This window comes from Balaenoptera ricei, chromosome 10, assembly GCF_028023285.1.
Source record: "Balaenoptera ricei isolate mBalRic1 chromosome 10, mBalRic1.hap2, whole genome shotgun sequence".
NCBI lineage: Eukaryota > Metazoa > Chordata > Mammalia > Artiodactyla > Balaenopteridae > Balaenoptera > Balaenoptera ricei.
The window spans coordinates 1,354,360-1,368,209 of NC_082648.1; the positions used below are offsets into that span (position 1 = coordinate 1,354,360).

The 13,850-nt window shown below is 43.3% G+C and overlaps 1 protein-coding gene across 5 annotated transcripts in view; it reads left to right on the forward strand.

Annotated features, from left to right (window-relative positions):
• Nucleotides 1-328: 328 nt before the first annotated feature.
• The window catches only part of DCP1B (decapping mRNA 1B), a 49,797-nt gene continuing 36,275 nt past the window's right edge, over nucleotides 329-13,850 (forward strand). For 4 of the 5 annotated variants that reach the window (XM_059935014.1, XM_059935015.1, XM_059935017.1 and 1 more), the window contains exons 1-3: nucleotides 329-496; nucleotides 4,296-4,336; nucleotides 7,587-7,714. In XM_059935014.1, coding sequence (XP_059790997.1) covers nucleotides 344-496; nucleotides 4,296-4,336; nucleotides 7,587-7,714 — 322 coding nt within the window. In that variant the 5' untranslated portion in view covers nucleotides 329-343. Of the gene's footprint in view, nucleotides 497-779; nucleotides 799-4,295; nucleotides 4,337-7,586; nucleotides 7,715-13,850 lie in introns of those variants that run through there. The other variant, XM_059935016.1, reaches the window with a different exon arrangement.

Below are 13,850 nucleotides of genomic sequence, written 5' to 3' on the forward strand. Positions count from 1 at the left end.
CAGACCCCCTGAAAGGGTCTCGGAGCCGCCAGGGCGTCGAGGACTGCACTTGAAGAACCACCCGGCGTCCGCGCACGAGAAATCGCAGATCCCTCCCTGTTCAGTTACGCACGCTCGAGGCGTGTTTATCACTACAGGTCTGACCGCGGAGCACCGAGGAGCAGACGTGCGCGGCGTCCAGCGATGGTCCGGTACCCGGGACGCTCGCAGGACCGCGCGGGGGCCGCCTTGCGGTTGCCGTGGCAACGATCGCGGGCGGGCGCGGCGCGGCCATCGACCAGTGACGCCTGCGCGCTCTGCGCTCTGCCGAGAGGGCTGCGGCGCCCCGCGGGCCGGCGGGAAGATGGCGGCGGCGGCGGCGGCGGGCTACTCAGCTGGGAAGGGGCGCGACATTAGCCTGGCGGCCCTGCGGCGCCACGACCCCTACATCAGCCGCATCGTGGACGTGGCCAGCCAGGTGGCCCTGTACACCTTTGGCCACCGGGCCAACGAGTGGGTGCGTGCGGGCAGGCGGGGCCGGGGACGGGCTGCGAGCGGGCGGGGAGGTCCCCCCGGCAGTCACTCGGGTCCGGCGTCCGCGGGCACCTCCCGCCGCGTTGAACTGAGTCACGGAGCGCGGGCAGGACTCAGCCCCGCGGAGCGGGTCAGACACCCTGCTCCGGCACGTCCCGGCGGTCAGCTAGGAGAGCCCCCCGACGGGACACAGCCCCAGTAGTTCACGTGGCCTCCCTATCTCCTTCCGCAGCCGGTCATTAAAGTTTACCCGAAAACCACTCACAGAAGCGAAGACACTAAGAAGTAGGTCCTAACATGGGAGACAAGAGAACAGCTTTGCCCTAAGTTCGTAACCGAGGAAATTCACCGAAAAGAGGCAGGAATGGAGGGACGTGGGGACACCTGCCCCGCGAGGTCCCGGGGGAGGAAGCGCGCCGCTTCCTAGCTATGTCTCCCTAGTTTTCGGGGGCATGTGTCGCCTGGGTCTTCGTATCAAGGACGTTGAGCGACGAGGTGGACAAGTTTCAACGGCAACTTTTAAAATGCAGATATTCTACGTGCGGTTGTATACCGCTCTGTAGAAAAGCGCCAAAGGCATGATGTCCTAATTCTGCTGAGGAAATTCCGTAGTAGAGATGAGGATCGGGGGTGTGTCGTTCTCTGGACTGACTTGACACCCGACCAAGAGTCTGGGGAATTCTGAGAAGTTAACGGGCACAGGAGAGGTTCCCCTTGAGTAACGGTTGTTTCCTACGGGCGTTGGACAGGGTCTCTGAGACACATGTTACCAAAGTTACAGAGGCGGCCCTTCTACAGCCTCATCAGAAGTCACAAGTGGCACAATGCATTATTTACAGGAGTTATGTTTTTCTGCTTCCTGGACTTGTTGCTTTCAGACAGCGCATAGTTCATCCCTTAGAAGGTCATTCTTTCCAAGTACTCATCTTTAAGGCTGTGGTAGCCGAGAAAAAAAAAGAGACCTAGTTTAGCTGCAGGGCAGTTGCTGGGGGCAAACAAATTGATGCCGCGTCTCTATATGCCACCACAACGGGAGCTTTTGAACATAAGCCTAATAAATGTGTACAGGACATGCTTAAGAACAGAAGAGAAAGTATATGTAGGTGGGACATAAAGGAGGGAAATTCTTATTACACTGAATATGGATGAAGGCTAACTTAAGGCATTCAGAAGGAGGAATAAGGAATGAAGCGGGGACAGAAAATGAGCTGCTTTAAGGAAGCTTCAGAACGATTATGTCAGGACTGGAGTAGGAATTATGGAACTAGACCTACTTCCCATTGCCAGGAAAGCCCACTCCCCCAAAACACCAGTGTGTCGTAACCCTGGTGGTATTTTCACCTCTCAGCCCTTAGAGCAGTAGTTCTTAACTGGAGTCGATTTTGCTTCCAGGCAACACTGACAGGGTCTTGAGAAAATTTTTAGTTGTCGCTTGGAGAGGGACCACGTTCCTGGCATCCAGAGGGTAGATGGCAGGGATTCTGCTAAACATCCTGCAGTGCATGGGACAGGCCCCCACGACAAAGGTGAATCTGGCCCCAAATGTCAAAAGTGCTGAGCTTGAGAAGCTGCTGGATAGTGGGAGTGTTCCCTTTGTTTCTAGCTAGTGATTTTCTAAGTTCTGTGAGTCAGGATCTTTTGGAGTTTTAAAAAGTGCATCCCACCAAATCAAAAATCTCAGGATATGAGGCCCAAGCATTTGATATTTGTTGAAAGCTTCTTAGGTGACTCAGATGCTACATATGTGATTGAGAAAGGCAAATTTAGAGGGTAAATGGAGATTGACTTTTTCACTATTTTAACAGAATAATCAGATGTAGATTGCGTTGTTCTGAAAGTGTCAAGTAGTCTGCCAAGTCCTAATAGTTTGCAAACTAGCACTGTTTTACATTCTACTTCATTATTTTGAATTTTGAACTGCTTAATTTTTTAGCACTTGTTAGTTTTTATAAGAGTGTAATATTAAATCATTAAATTGTACTTTTAAAATTTAAGCTAAAATCCCCCAGAACTGTGAACTAATACTTTAACATAAAAGTCTTCTTTAGGGACTACCCTGGTGGTCTAAGTGCTAAGACTCTGCACTCCCAATGCAAGGGGCCCGGGTTCAATCCCTGGTCAGGGAACTAGATCCCACATGACGCAACTAAGAGTTCCCATGCCACAACTAAAAGATCCCACATGCTGCATCTAACACCTGGCACAGCCAAATAAATGAATAAATATCAAAAAAAAAAAAAAAGTCTTCTTTACTTGCAGGACCTAAGGAGGAGCTAATAGAATCTTGCTTTAACTGTTGCCCAAAACCCCAAACCTGGGCTTTGCCCAGAAAGAAAAAAAAAATCTGGTTACCCCTGGATAACTGTGGAGGGACGGAGAAAATGCGTGAATTTGAGCTGTTTCAGCCAGAATAGACCAGAATTTACATTTCCAAAGACCTTTTTATCTAGGTGTCATAGAGCCTTAGATGAAAACTATGTTTTTAATCCAAAGATCTGCGTGGTGTAGGTTTGTTATCCCTTTTCAGTGGAGAAACTGAGACACAGAACAATAAACTAATTAAGAATTGCAAATTTGGAGTTAGAGAATAATTTCAGGAGAAGCATGCCTTTTACATTTCTGATTCTGGATTTTCCTTAAGGACCAGGTAATTTCTATTACTACTTCATTAAGGAAGGAAGGAAACAAGTCAAAGGCTGTTAGGTTTCTGTGTGCTGATTCGCAGAAACATCCTGACTAGATCTCTGAGATGAAACAGTCCAGGGTCAAATACTGGAAGACAGAAAAGTGTTCTGTCCTCATAGCAAGTGGTCACTTAATAGTAAATCCAGTTTAAGGATGATGAAATTACTCAAGCATGGAAAGGATCATGCTTGCAATTTTTTGTGTGCCTTTTCAGAATCATCATTTTAATATACCTTTGTTTCTTAGAGTATTTTTCACCAAAATTACAGAGTACTTAAATTTTGAATGACTTTGCTAATGGATATATAAATAACAAAATATTGAGAGGTTAAATAGAATGCTGAAATTAAACCACGTAAATAGCAAAGATGAATTCTAAATTCTGAGTTATAATAGTCTGATTACTAGTTAATCAGACAAATGGGTACTTAAATTTTTTTTTTTAGTAAGCTGAACATTTTCATCAGGTCCTGGGGAGATGGAAAAGAGCCTTTCCCAGTGAACTGAAGTGATAGTTTATCATTTTAAGTTTACAACTTTCCCAGTCCCTCTCAGGCAGAGTTCTTGAGTCTTAGCTTGGTAATGTTTCTGTCTAATTGAATTTCAAAGATCAGACATGACTCTAAATATTCCACATCAAATAGGCGATTAATTTGTCTGAAAACTACAACAGCATTGCTGTCTTCTGTGTAGTAGTCAGAGTAGAGTTATCGGCAGGTCCGCTGCTCTCCTAGGTGACAGGATACGACAAGAGAAAAGGGAACCAGAAAACAGAGGAGGAGAAGGAAGTACAGACAGCGGTGGTTTCTGTGGCTGGCTGTGTCCCCAGGTCAGAGGGGAAGACAGCACTCTGGTTTAGTTTGTAAATGACAGTAGGAGGATGCTTCCCACTGCTTAAGCAGCAGAGTCACAATGGGCAGAAAATCTGCATTTTCCTTTCCCTAAGAGTCACCCCTCCGTTAAATAGGTTTGACCCCGCTTGGAACTGATCGAATTCCTGTTCTCTAAGATGCTTATGTTCTCTGACCTCTGTGAGTGTTTCCTGTTGGTGAACAGAATATACATGTTTTGCTGTTTGTTTTGTTTTTATTTTTTAGGAAAAGACTGATGTGGAAGGAACCTTATTTGTTTACACAAGGTAAGAGTATTTCACTTTCATAAAGAAACTGATGGTCTTTCACTCATGTCTTAACTCTGTTGTGTCACCCTTCAAGTGTAGTTTTATTTCAGAGAAGTGAAAGAACTTAGTTTGAAGTTATTAGTTGACATAAGGAAGGGAATACTGAATAATGTCATCTGTGTGGTGTGATGAATACTAATTTCAGAATATAGTGTAAACTTCAGTGTAGATGAACTTAAATCTTTGTGTTCTTATAAAAGCAGTATTAACTATTTATTCTTTAATTCAAATGAATGGTACAAAGTGCTTGAGTATAATGGATTGGCAAGGAGCTAGAAGTACACTGGTAAGAATGTTAGATTATTTAACCAGCATTTGGAGGAGAGCATTATTGGTCACGCCCACCTCTTGACTCTTTGAAGAAGCGTGATCCAAAATTAAAGATGTCTCTTAGTCCTCCATTGTATAGCTAATGGAATATGTTTCAGGATAGATTTAATAAATTCATGTTTTTTGGTAATTTTTATCAGCTGCTGTTAATATCACACATGCACACAGAGATGTGTAGTATGTATATTGTCTTCACAGCTAAACTGTTTATCCACATAAACATCCACGTAAGATCTCATAGCGGAGGCCCATCACCATCAGTGGGTTACAGAGATGTAATACAGAGGCCTGGTACAAACCCTTCCCACCCCACCCATGCTCATCTGTTTTACACACACATTCACCTTTGAGGGTAAACCACAGTGTGGATAGACTACCCCTGTGCCAGTTGGCCCATGACAAGCAGTGAGTGGGTGGGTGTGGCCCTGGGAGGCTTTACAGAGCTGCCAGGTGCGGGAGGAGGAGCTGAACCTCACGGAGGCAGAGGCAGGGGCCCCGAGCCACAGCACAGTGAGGGCAGCGATCCGGGGCGGAGAGTGTGTACCGCTTGGCGTGAGTTAGAAGCTGACAGTGAGAGTAAAGAGATTTTGCTGGCTTGGAATATCAGACTGAAGGTGCTGAAATCTGTTTCCTGAGCAGTAGGGAGCCACTGAAGGTTTACGAGTGGGGGAGTAAAGGAGTGATGGCAGACATGCGGGAAGGTCGGTGTGCTAGCATTATGCGGACACGGAGAGACGGTGGTGGCGGAGCAGGTGTGAGGTGAAGTGGGGAGGGCTTACTGGGAGACTGCATGCGGGGGGCGGTGACATTTTAAAGCACTGGTGAGATTTTGAAATGGAAAACAGGATGACAGACTCATTGGCGGAATGGAAAGATGAGAGGTTGAGAACCTGGCTTGAGGATAGTTTTAGTTTTATTTTGAAATAGTGATTCTGGGGTGATGGCAGGGCGTTCCAGTGGTGGCACCAGGCACTCGGGACGGGGCAGGGACGGAGGCACAGAGCGTGGAGGCGTCGGCATCGTTAGTTTGGTCGTTGGAACCGGCAGAGAAGCTGAGGGCCTAATGGCTGGGTTTCAGGGCCAGCAGGGTGCAGAGGAGAGTCACCACGGAGACAGGCAGAACTAGAGCAGCACACACAGGCCCCTGCGGCCCCGGGCAGGTTCGGCGTGGAGGGTGGGCAGGAGGCAACGGTGGGAGTGGAAGGAGAGCATTTTTAGTGGGCCTTCTTTTGTTGATGCAGAGGAGTAACAGATTATGCAAGTATTTTCTGTTTTGTACCAAAGCCAAACGTAGGTTGGTATTTTCAAGTACTTCTTAATATACTCTTGAGTTGCTCATGGAGCTGTCAGTTAAACAAACCTTTAAACTGAGAAGCAAATCCTTCCCTAGTCCTTAATCTCTTCCCCACATCTAACTCCTTAAGAGCAGGGCCCTCTCTCCCATCCCTCTCCCCCCGCCCAGCCCCACCATCCGATCTCAGATTCTAGAACGTTGAGGTCTTTCCTCGGTGGAGGTTGACAGCTCATGGAGGTCACCAGGGAGTTTTGGGCGCAGGTGATGGAGCTGCCAGTGATGTATTTTGACTTATAGATGTTGCTTTAGAGCAGTTGGCACATGCATCCCCTGAGTCTATTTTATAAATTGTGAGATGGTGTAGTAACCATACCATTAGAGGGGTGAAAGCCTGTTGTAATAATGAAACACTGGAATAATCAAATTCTGATTCTGTATAAAAACACCTAATCCCATTTTAAAAATTATGTCTTTGTTTCCTCCCATCACTTTCTGTAATAGAGTTACACCCACTGGTGATTTCCTGGGGATCCTCTGACAGGCATCTTTGGAAGTCACTCTTCATTCTTCCCCAGAATTTAAGTTGAAATGATCGTCATGATTATTTCTGGTATTCATTATATGCCCAGCACCACTTTACCACTTAGTAAAATAAGTTAGGCAAGGATTGCCTTCCATCAGTTTTAAAATTAGAAGTCTCATAAGAAAACTGTAGGTAGTAAATCAAGTGGTTAGAGGTGAAATAAAACTGAGCTATAAACCCCTTTTCTTCCTGTTGCTCACAGCATTTCTGTGGGCTTGTTACCCTGTGCCCCAGATTAAATCAGTGGCCCTGCCTGTTTCCATTTCAGTGTGTGAGCATGCGTGTTCCAGTTTGTCAGCAGAAGTTGCCCAGTTGGGTTGGTATCTGGCCTGTCCCCCAAGGGTAGACAGATGCACTTGTAGTTGTTAGTTTCTGTTTGATTTGGGTTCTTCCTGCCTGACAGAGACTAGGCACTGAAGGTTTATTGAATGAAATTAAAAGTAAAAAGTTACTAAATGCACAGTTTTATGGACAAAAATTTTTGTAGTAGCTTATCTATGAAGCTATTTGCCTTACACTGAAGAATACTAAATATCTGCTCTTTGCTTTAAATTGTATAAACTTTTAATTATACTATATCTCCTCATAAGTTCATTGACGAGAGTTACATCATTTCTCTAAGAAATTACACAGCTTTCAATTTCAGACCAACACTAACATTTTCTGTAATTGTGATGTACGCTCTGTATTAACGGTCAAGATTGTTTAAAGGTGTCTGTCGATAATTTTTTTATCAGTAGTTACCATCTCTGCCTTAAAGGAACTTACAGCGTAGGTAGGGAAACAAGCTGTGTATATGTACATACGCACACAGTTAAATAAGTAGGGCTGGACTTTACCAAAGCACCAGCATGGCCGGCGTGCCGTATGCGTCCCGCACATTGGTGCAGCCCACGGTGAAGGGGCGGAAAGGTTGAAGGCGTGTCCGGATGCCCCTGTCCTGGAAGTGCTCTGCTCTAAACGGCGTGTCTCTGTGTCCCCCTGCCCCCGGCGACCTTTAGGTCTGCTTCTCCGAAACACGGCTTCACCATCATGAACAGGCTGAGCATGGAGAATAGGACAGAGCCCATCACGAAAGACCTGGATTTCCAGCTCCAGGACCCCTTCCTTCTCTACAGAAATGCCAGATGTGAGTCTGAACGCGTGTTTGAGACTGTGTGTGACTGTTGTGTTTAGTGTCAGTGACTGTAGGGGCCAGCACGGGTGGCCTGGGAGACACGCCTCGGCACGGGATAGCTTCTTCCTCGGGAGAGTTTACACGGAAACTGTGTGAATGTGATGGCGTGAGCATTTAAACCTCGTCCTCTGCAGCTGGACCGCTTTGTGCTGTGAGCCTGAGCGGGGCTTGGGGGAGGCGAGTCCTTGGCCAGGAGACCGCAGAGGGTGCCTCGGTGGTGCTGCAGGACCTAGACTAGCCATTCAGCTCGTGTGTCGCTTCGGCTGAGCATCCGATGAGATGCTTGAGGGAGAGGGCCTGTCTTCCAGAAGCACCATCTTTTGAATACGTAGTAAATGAAAACCAAAGTCCAAAGAGTTTTGGTCCTTAAGAATTTCATAACACTTGGTAAAGTTGAAGTTCTGTTAGGTAACTAAATGGTCCTTGTCAGGTTTGAAATGAGGTAGCAGTCGCCTGCCCAGAATTCTGTCCCCATTTCACTCTTGCATCCCATCTGACCACTCGTGCTGACTGTTGGGCGGCCCACAGAAAAGCGGATGAGAGCGTTAGGAACGGCAGGAGCATCTCCACACAGAACACAAGCGCACACTACAGCTGCTTAAACGTGTGTGCACGTGCTCCGTGCTGGCTTTCAAAAAGACCTCGCAGTTAAGAAATGGTTACCGTACATTTTCCACCCCATTCTTTGAGCTCAAGATACAAGAATTTGCCTTCTGTGTACTACTCAGTGTTATCTTAACAATGTAATACAAGTAATATATAATGTTTCAACCCCATTGAATTGTTCTGAAGTAAATATAGCATCATTTTAATGCTATATTTACTTATATTCACATGTAACTAAGTTGTCGTGATAGGTGGTCATCCTATTTAGAAAATACAGTTAAACTTCTACGAGAAAAAAATTATAAGAAAGCTATTAAAACTATATAACATGACTTTCTAATGGCAGGTCCTATGAAATGAAAAATTTAGTAATACAGAGAAATATTTTGTTTACTATTCCTATTTCTTTGCCGGAAGGTGTAGTTTAATCAATTGTAGCTTGTAGTTGTTTGAATTTTTTTGTGTGCTTGTTATGTCAGGTTATATATTTTTTTTTTTTGAGATTATTAGAGTCTATGTCAGATTAATATGTAATCAAATCCTAATAAACAAAATAACTACAAAATTAAATATAAAATGAATGAATATTAGTGGCTTATAATAATTTTTGGTTGCCCTTATTTTGCATAAATACTGAGTCTAGTTGGTATAGATAATATTTTAAATTCTTATTACAATATTACATATTATATATTATATTATGTACTGTACCGAAGATATGAAAATACAAACTCTCTTTAATGTGGTCAATTTTAAAAATAACCTTCCTCAGTCCCACAGGGTTTAGCTGCTAGGAACTAGTAAACGTGCTCAGCCCCACCTGGGTTCCAGGCTGTGCTGTCCAGTACCGCCCCACGGGCTAGGATGGCTGGTCTGAATTTTACACTCTGAGCTATGAATGTCAAAGACACACCGCTTTTCACAGGCTTGGTACAAAAAAAAGGAATGTGAAAAAATCTCAGTAGTCTTATATTGATTTACCTGTTGAAATGGTAATATTTTGAATATATTGAGTTAAATAAAAAGTATTATTAAAATTAATTTCACCTGCTTCTTTTTATTTTTTTATTTAAAAATTCCATTTGTGGCTCACATTTGTGGTTCACCATATGTTTCTACTGGACGGCACTGTTCCAGGCATTTTCATTCATCTTCCCACACTTCCTCATCACAGCTTTGAGGGGCAGACACTCTCCCTGCTGTTTTGCAGATGAGAAAACTGAGTCTCAGGGAGGCGGCAGCCCTGGCAGACCCACACATTCTGATTTCAGGTCCGTTGCTTTTTCTACACTGGCCTGTACTGCTCTCTCCACTGTTCAACATGAGTGCAAATTGAAGGCAGCCTTTGGGCTGCGTATTAAAATGTTTCTAATGAGCTTCCATAAGACAAATGATATCAGTTGAACAACAAAGAGGGGAAGGGAATGGATCTATTTACCTTCCTGAGTTTATTTTGCTTCTTTTCTCCTTAATATTTGTCACATCTTGACTTTGCAGCCATAGTCATTTGGATTTCGTTTATTTACAAAAGCCTTTTCAGTCTCTGACATCAGAGGTTCCCAGAAGGTTTTGCTCCAGGTGCTTTCAGCGTGTCAGATGCCTCTCAAATGTTTTTAAATATTCTGATACTCTATGGAATAATTGCATCTGGTTTGCATATTCTCTGATGATGTATAGATTCATTCATCATCCTTTGAACAATGAACCCAGCTTCACTCAGGACTGGTCTTTAAGACTCTCTACCTCTCGAGATCTCTCGAGTCAAGGATCTCCCTGTTTTAGTCCTGACATTTCACTTTGGCCAATATATGTCATAGGCCAGGTTGGAACATGTCAAGAGGCAGAGCTGATACAGGTTTGTGGTGAGTTTTTTAGATTCACTAGGTTAAAAAAATTGGTACGTGAGGAGATAACTATCCCTTTCTAGAATTGTATGGATTCAGAAGAACAAAATAAAGAAGTGAAAACTCAAACTTTCTTCATTTAACTAAAAAAAAAAAAAAGATGTATAATAAGTAACTGAATTTCATCCAAACACAAAATGTATGGTTTTATTACAGTAAAGGATTTATAGTGTTTAAACCTGGTTGTCATAGAATTTAACCTCTGTAAGCTTTATAGGTAAATAAGGCACCTGTTGAATTAGGACAGAAAATATTTACCCAACAAATATTTACTGAGTGCTTACTGCCTCCCAGGCACTATGTCAAGGCTCTGTACGGGTTATTTAATTCTCATCACTTTTCCTTAGAAGTCCTATTATTCCTATTTTGTAAATGAGGAAACTGAGGTTAAAGGGATTATATAATTTACCAAGGTCTGTGACTGTTTTGAGATGGAAAGAGCATTTGAACTGAGAAAGCCTAGCTCCAGAAGTCTAGGCCCAAGCAGTGGAAGTACCAACCCATGAGTGATGGGTCTGAGTAAGGTTTACCTTTTAAGAAATGCTTAGTCTTGTAGTGTGCACTCCAGAGTTAAAAAGCGAGTTTCTTTTTTTTTTTTAAGTTGAGAATCTACTGTATCTCCATTATTAGAAAGGAGAATATCAAATAAAAACTAATGTAACAAAAAGCCGAATTTGACTGTTTCTTGTGTATTATTACCCTCTAGCAGCTGTTTGCTGTATTTGCCATTTCAGAACTAAATAAGATTTTGGTATAGGGAGATACAGTTTAGAACTGTATTTTCCCGAGTAGATCATAATATTTAAGATAAGTTACAGACAGCAGTGACAGGTAGATTTCAGAGCTAGGCCAACATGTTGAATATATTATTGTCTGTGATTACAGAATTAGAATGAAATTCTTTTGGGCTGCTTGATTTCATTGCAGACATAAGCTTGGAGCTTAGTGCAAATCAGAAAAGGCAAAAATCAAGATACCTAGATCAAAGCTGTTTTAGAAAACTCCTCAGTTTTAAAGTGAATTTACCATATTGGGTAGTTTTGTATTCATAAAGAAATACAATTTAAATTCTTTATTGACATTTGTAGGATCTGAGAAAAACTGCTATAAATAATGAAAAATGGTACACCGAATGAAAATTATACAGACAGTCCTCATCTTTCAAATAGACCATGACCTAGAAGTTCCCTTTTAAAGTGATTGGTTGGTAGACTTTTGGCTCAACATGGCAGATCGAACACACTCCTGAAACTGTTGAAATGACAGTAACAGAGTAAAGATATAAACCCACAAGGGTGGAGGGTGGATTTCATGAAAAAAATGGCATAAACGAGAAAGAGGAAGACATGCCATGACAGCTTCGTTGTTCACAATTGTTAACCTTACTGCCCTGCAGAAGACTCTCTCTGACCTGTTGATGTCGGACTTGACAGTGCGATTTGGTTCTTCCCCCACTGACCCTTCCGGGAGGATATTGTGTAGTTGCCCTTTGGACTCAAGTATGGTTGTGTGGATTGACCTGGCCAGTGAGATGTGGGTAGAAGTGGTACGTGTGACTTCTGAGCAGATACATGTTCGACCACGTCTCTTTCCCTTCTGCAATGATGACTCGTGGTGTTCAGGCAGAGGCTGCTCTGTCAGCCTGGTCCTGGAATGAAGGCACAGAGGTGACCCATGATGGACTTGTAATGTGTATGAGAAGTAAATCTTTGTCATTGTAAGCCATTGAGATCTGGGGGTCATTTGTTACTCCAGCATAACTTGGGCTGTTACGACAGATACATAAGCCATCCAGGAAAAGGGGGATCCAAGCACAAGTTGGAGGTAAAGGAGTTCTGAGAAGAGTGGTAAAGAGGAGTCCCATCATGACCCCTATGCAACTGAACTAAAGATGAGTCAGTCTAAAAGTAGGGAGGTGGAAGGCTTCAGGAAGCATGTCCAAGAAGAAATTTACACCTGAGAGTTTGAATCTCTTGGGACATTTACAGTTCCGTTTGCAGTGATTTTGGTAATGATATAAGAACATTAAAAACAGAGAGGGTAAAAAAAAAAAAAAAAAAAAAAGGAGGCAATTCTTAATTCCTGGGAAAGCAAAATACTGTACAAGAAAGGAAATATAATCATAGTACACTATTTGGCTCTGCTGATCATAAATGATAACACTAAATGTGAAATGGTGTTATACTTACATTGGAAGGAAGGGGGAAAGTGTGTGTGTGTGTGTTTGTGTGTGAGAGTGTGTGTGTATTGTCAGAGAACTAAATCCTCTTCAATGGATTTTTCTTAAGAATCAAGAGGTAGTGTATACGTGATATATAGGAAAAGAGGTTTACATACTAGGAAAAAAATTGGATGAGAAATAAATGGAGAGCAGAAATAACCGTCACGGAAAAGGTTGCTTTTAGGGAGTGGTAATCAGGACTATAATGGCTAGAGAATTGATCTGCTATTTGTTATAAAACCTTACAGTATTTGATATTTAAAATTATAGATATGTTTTATTTTGATAAAAATATAATTGGATATCAGAATACATTCATAAAAACAATATTTTAGTTGGTGGTTAAGTTTCTAAGTCAACTGATAATAGCACACTAACATTATAATGATGTGCATATGAAATACAGCACCAGTTTGGATAGCATTATTTCTGTAGGAAAATCAGTTCAAGAGTAAAACTTGTGTAGACCCCAAGAGTAAAACCTCCTTAGCAGTGAGGCAGAGGACTTCTAGTGCCCATGTATATTCACAGATCGTTTGTAATGCTAGGTCTTCCTGGGTCTTCCCTGGCGGTCCAGTGGTTAAGACTCCGCGCTTCCACTGCAGGGGGCACAGGTTCCATCCCTGTTTGGGGAACTAAGATCTCACACGCCGGGTGGCACAGCCAAAAATAATAATAATAAAGGCGTTATTATTAAAAAGAAAAAATGCTAGGTCTTGTATGAAATGCATTTTAGCGTGTGGTAATGGTAAAGTGAAGCTTGAGGCCTTCCCAGCCCGTTGCCAAGTCTCTGCTCCGTACTGTTTGCACAGCCCTTTTCTCCTTCTAGTCCCACATCCGTTCCAGCCCAGACTTCCATTACCTGTTACCTGGGCTGGCTCATAGCTCCTGAGAACGAGAGCATAAGCTTCCGGCACCAGCCAAAGTAGCGTAAGTTCACAACGACATACCTCTCCCACTGGTTACAACGAAAAGTTCTGGACAGAATACAAAACAAAAAACCAAAAAGCCTGAGAATTCTGAAAGTAAACAATAACAGGCATATTGGTGAGGGAAGTCAGAACTTGAAGAATAACCAGAATGGTGGCTAGTCTCCTGACTTATTCTTCCCTTCTTTGTCCCCTGACTTTGACTCGAGAGTGAGCCACGTCACAGAACTATGGACAGAAACGACAAAAACCAAGAGCAACATCTCTGTGGACTGAGGACTGGAGAAATGGCCTCCCTCTTTCCCTCCCAGCCCTACTTGAAGCCAGCTGTGACGCTAACCTGAGCTGCCACTGCGGCAGGGACAGGCCCGTGAGGATCCCAAGAAAAGCCTGTGTCTGCCAGAGGAACTGCAAACAAGGGCTCCTGT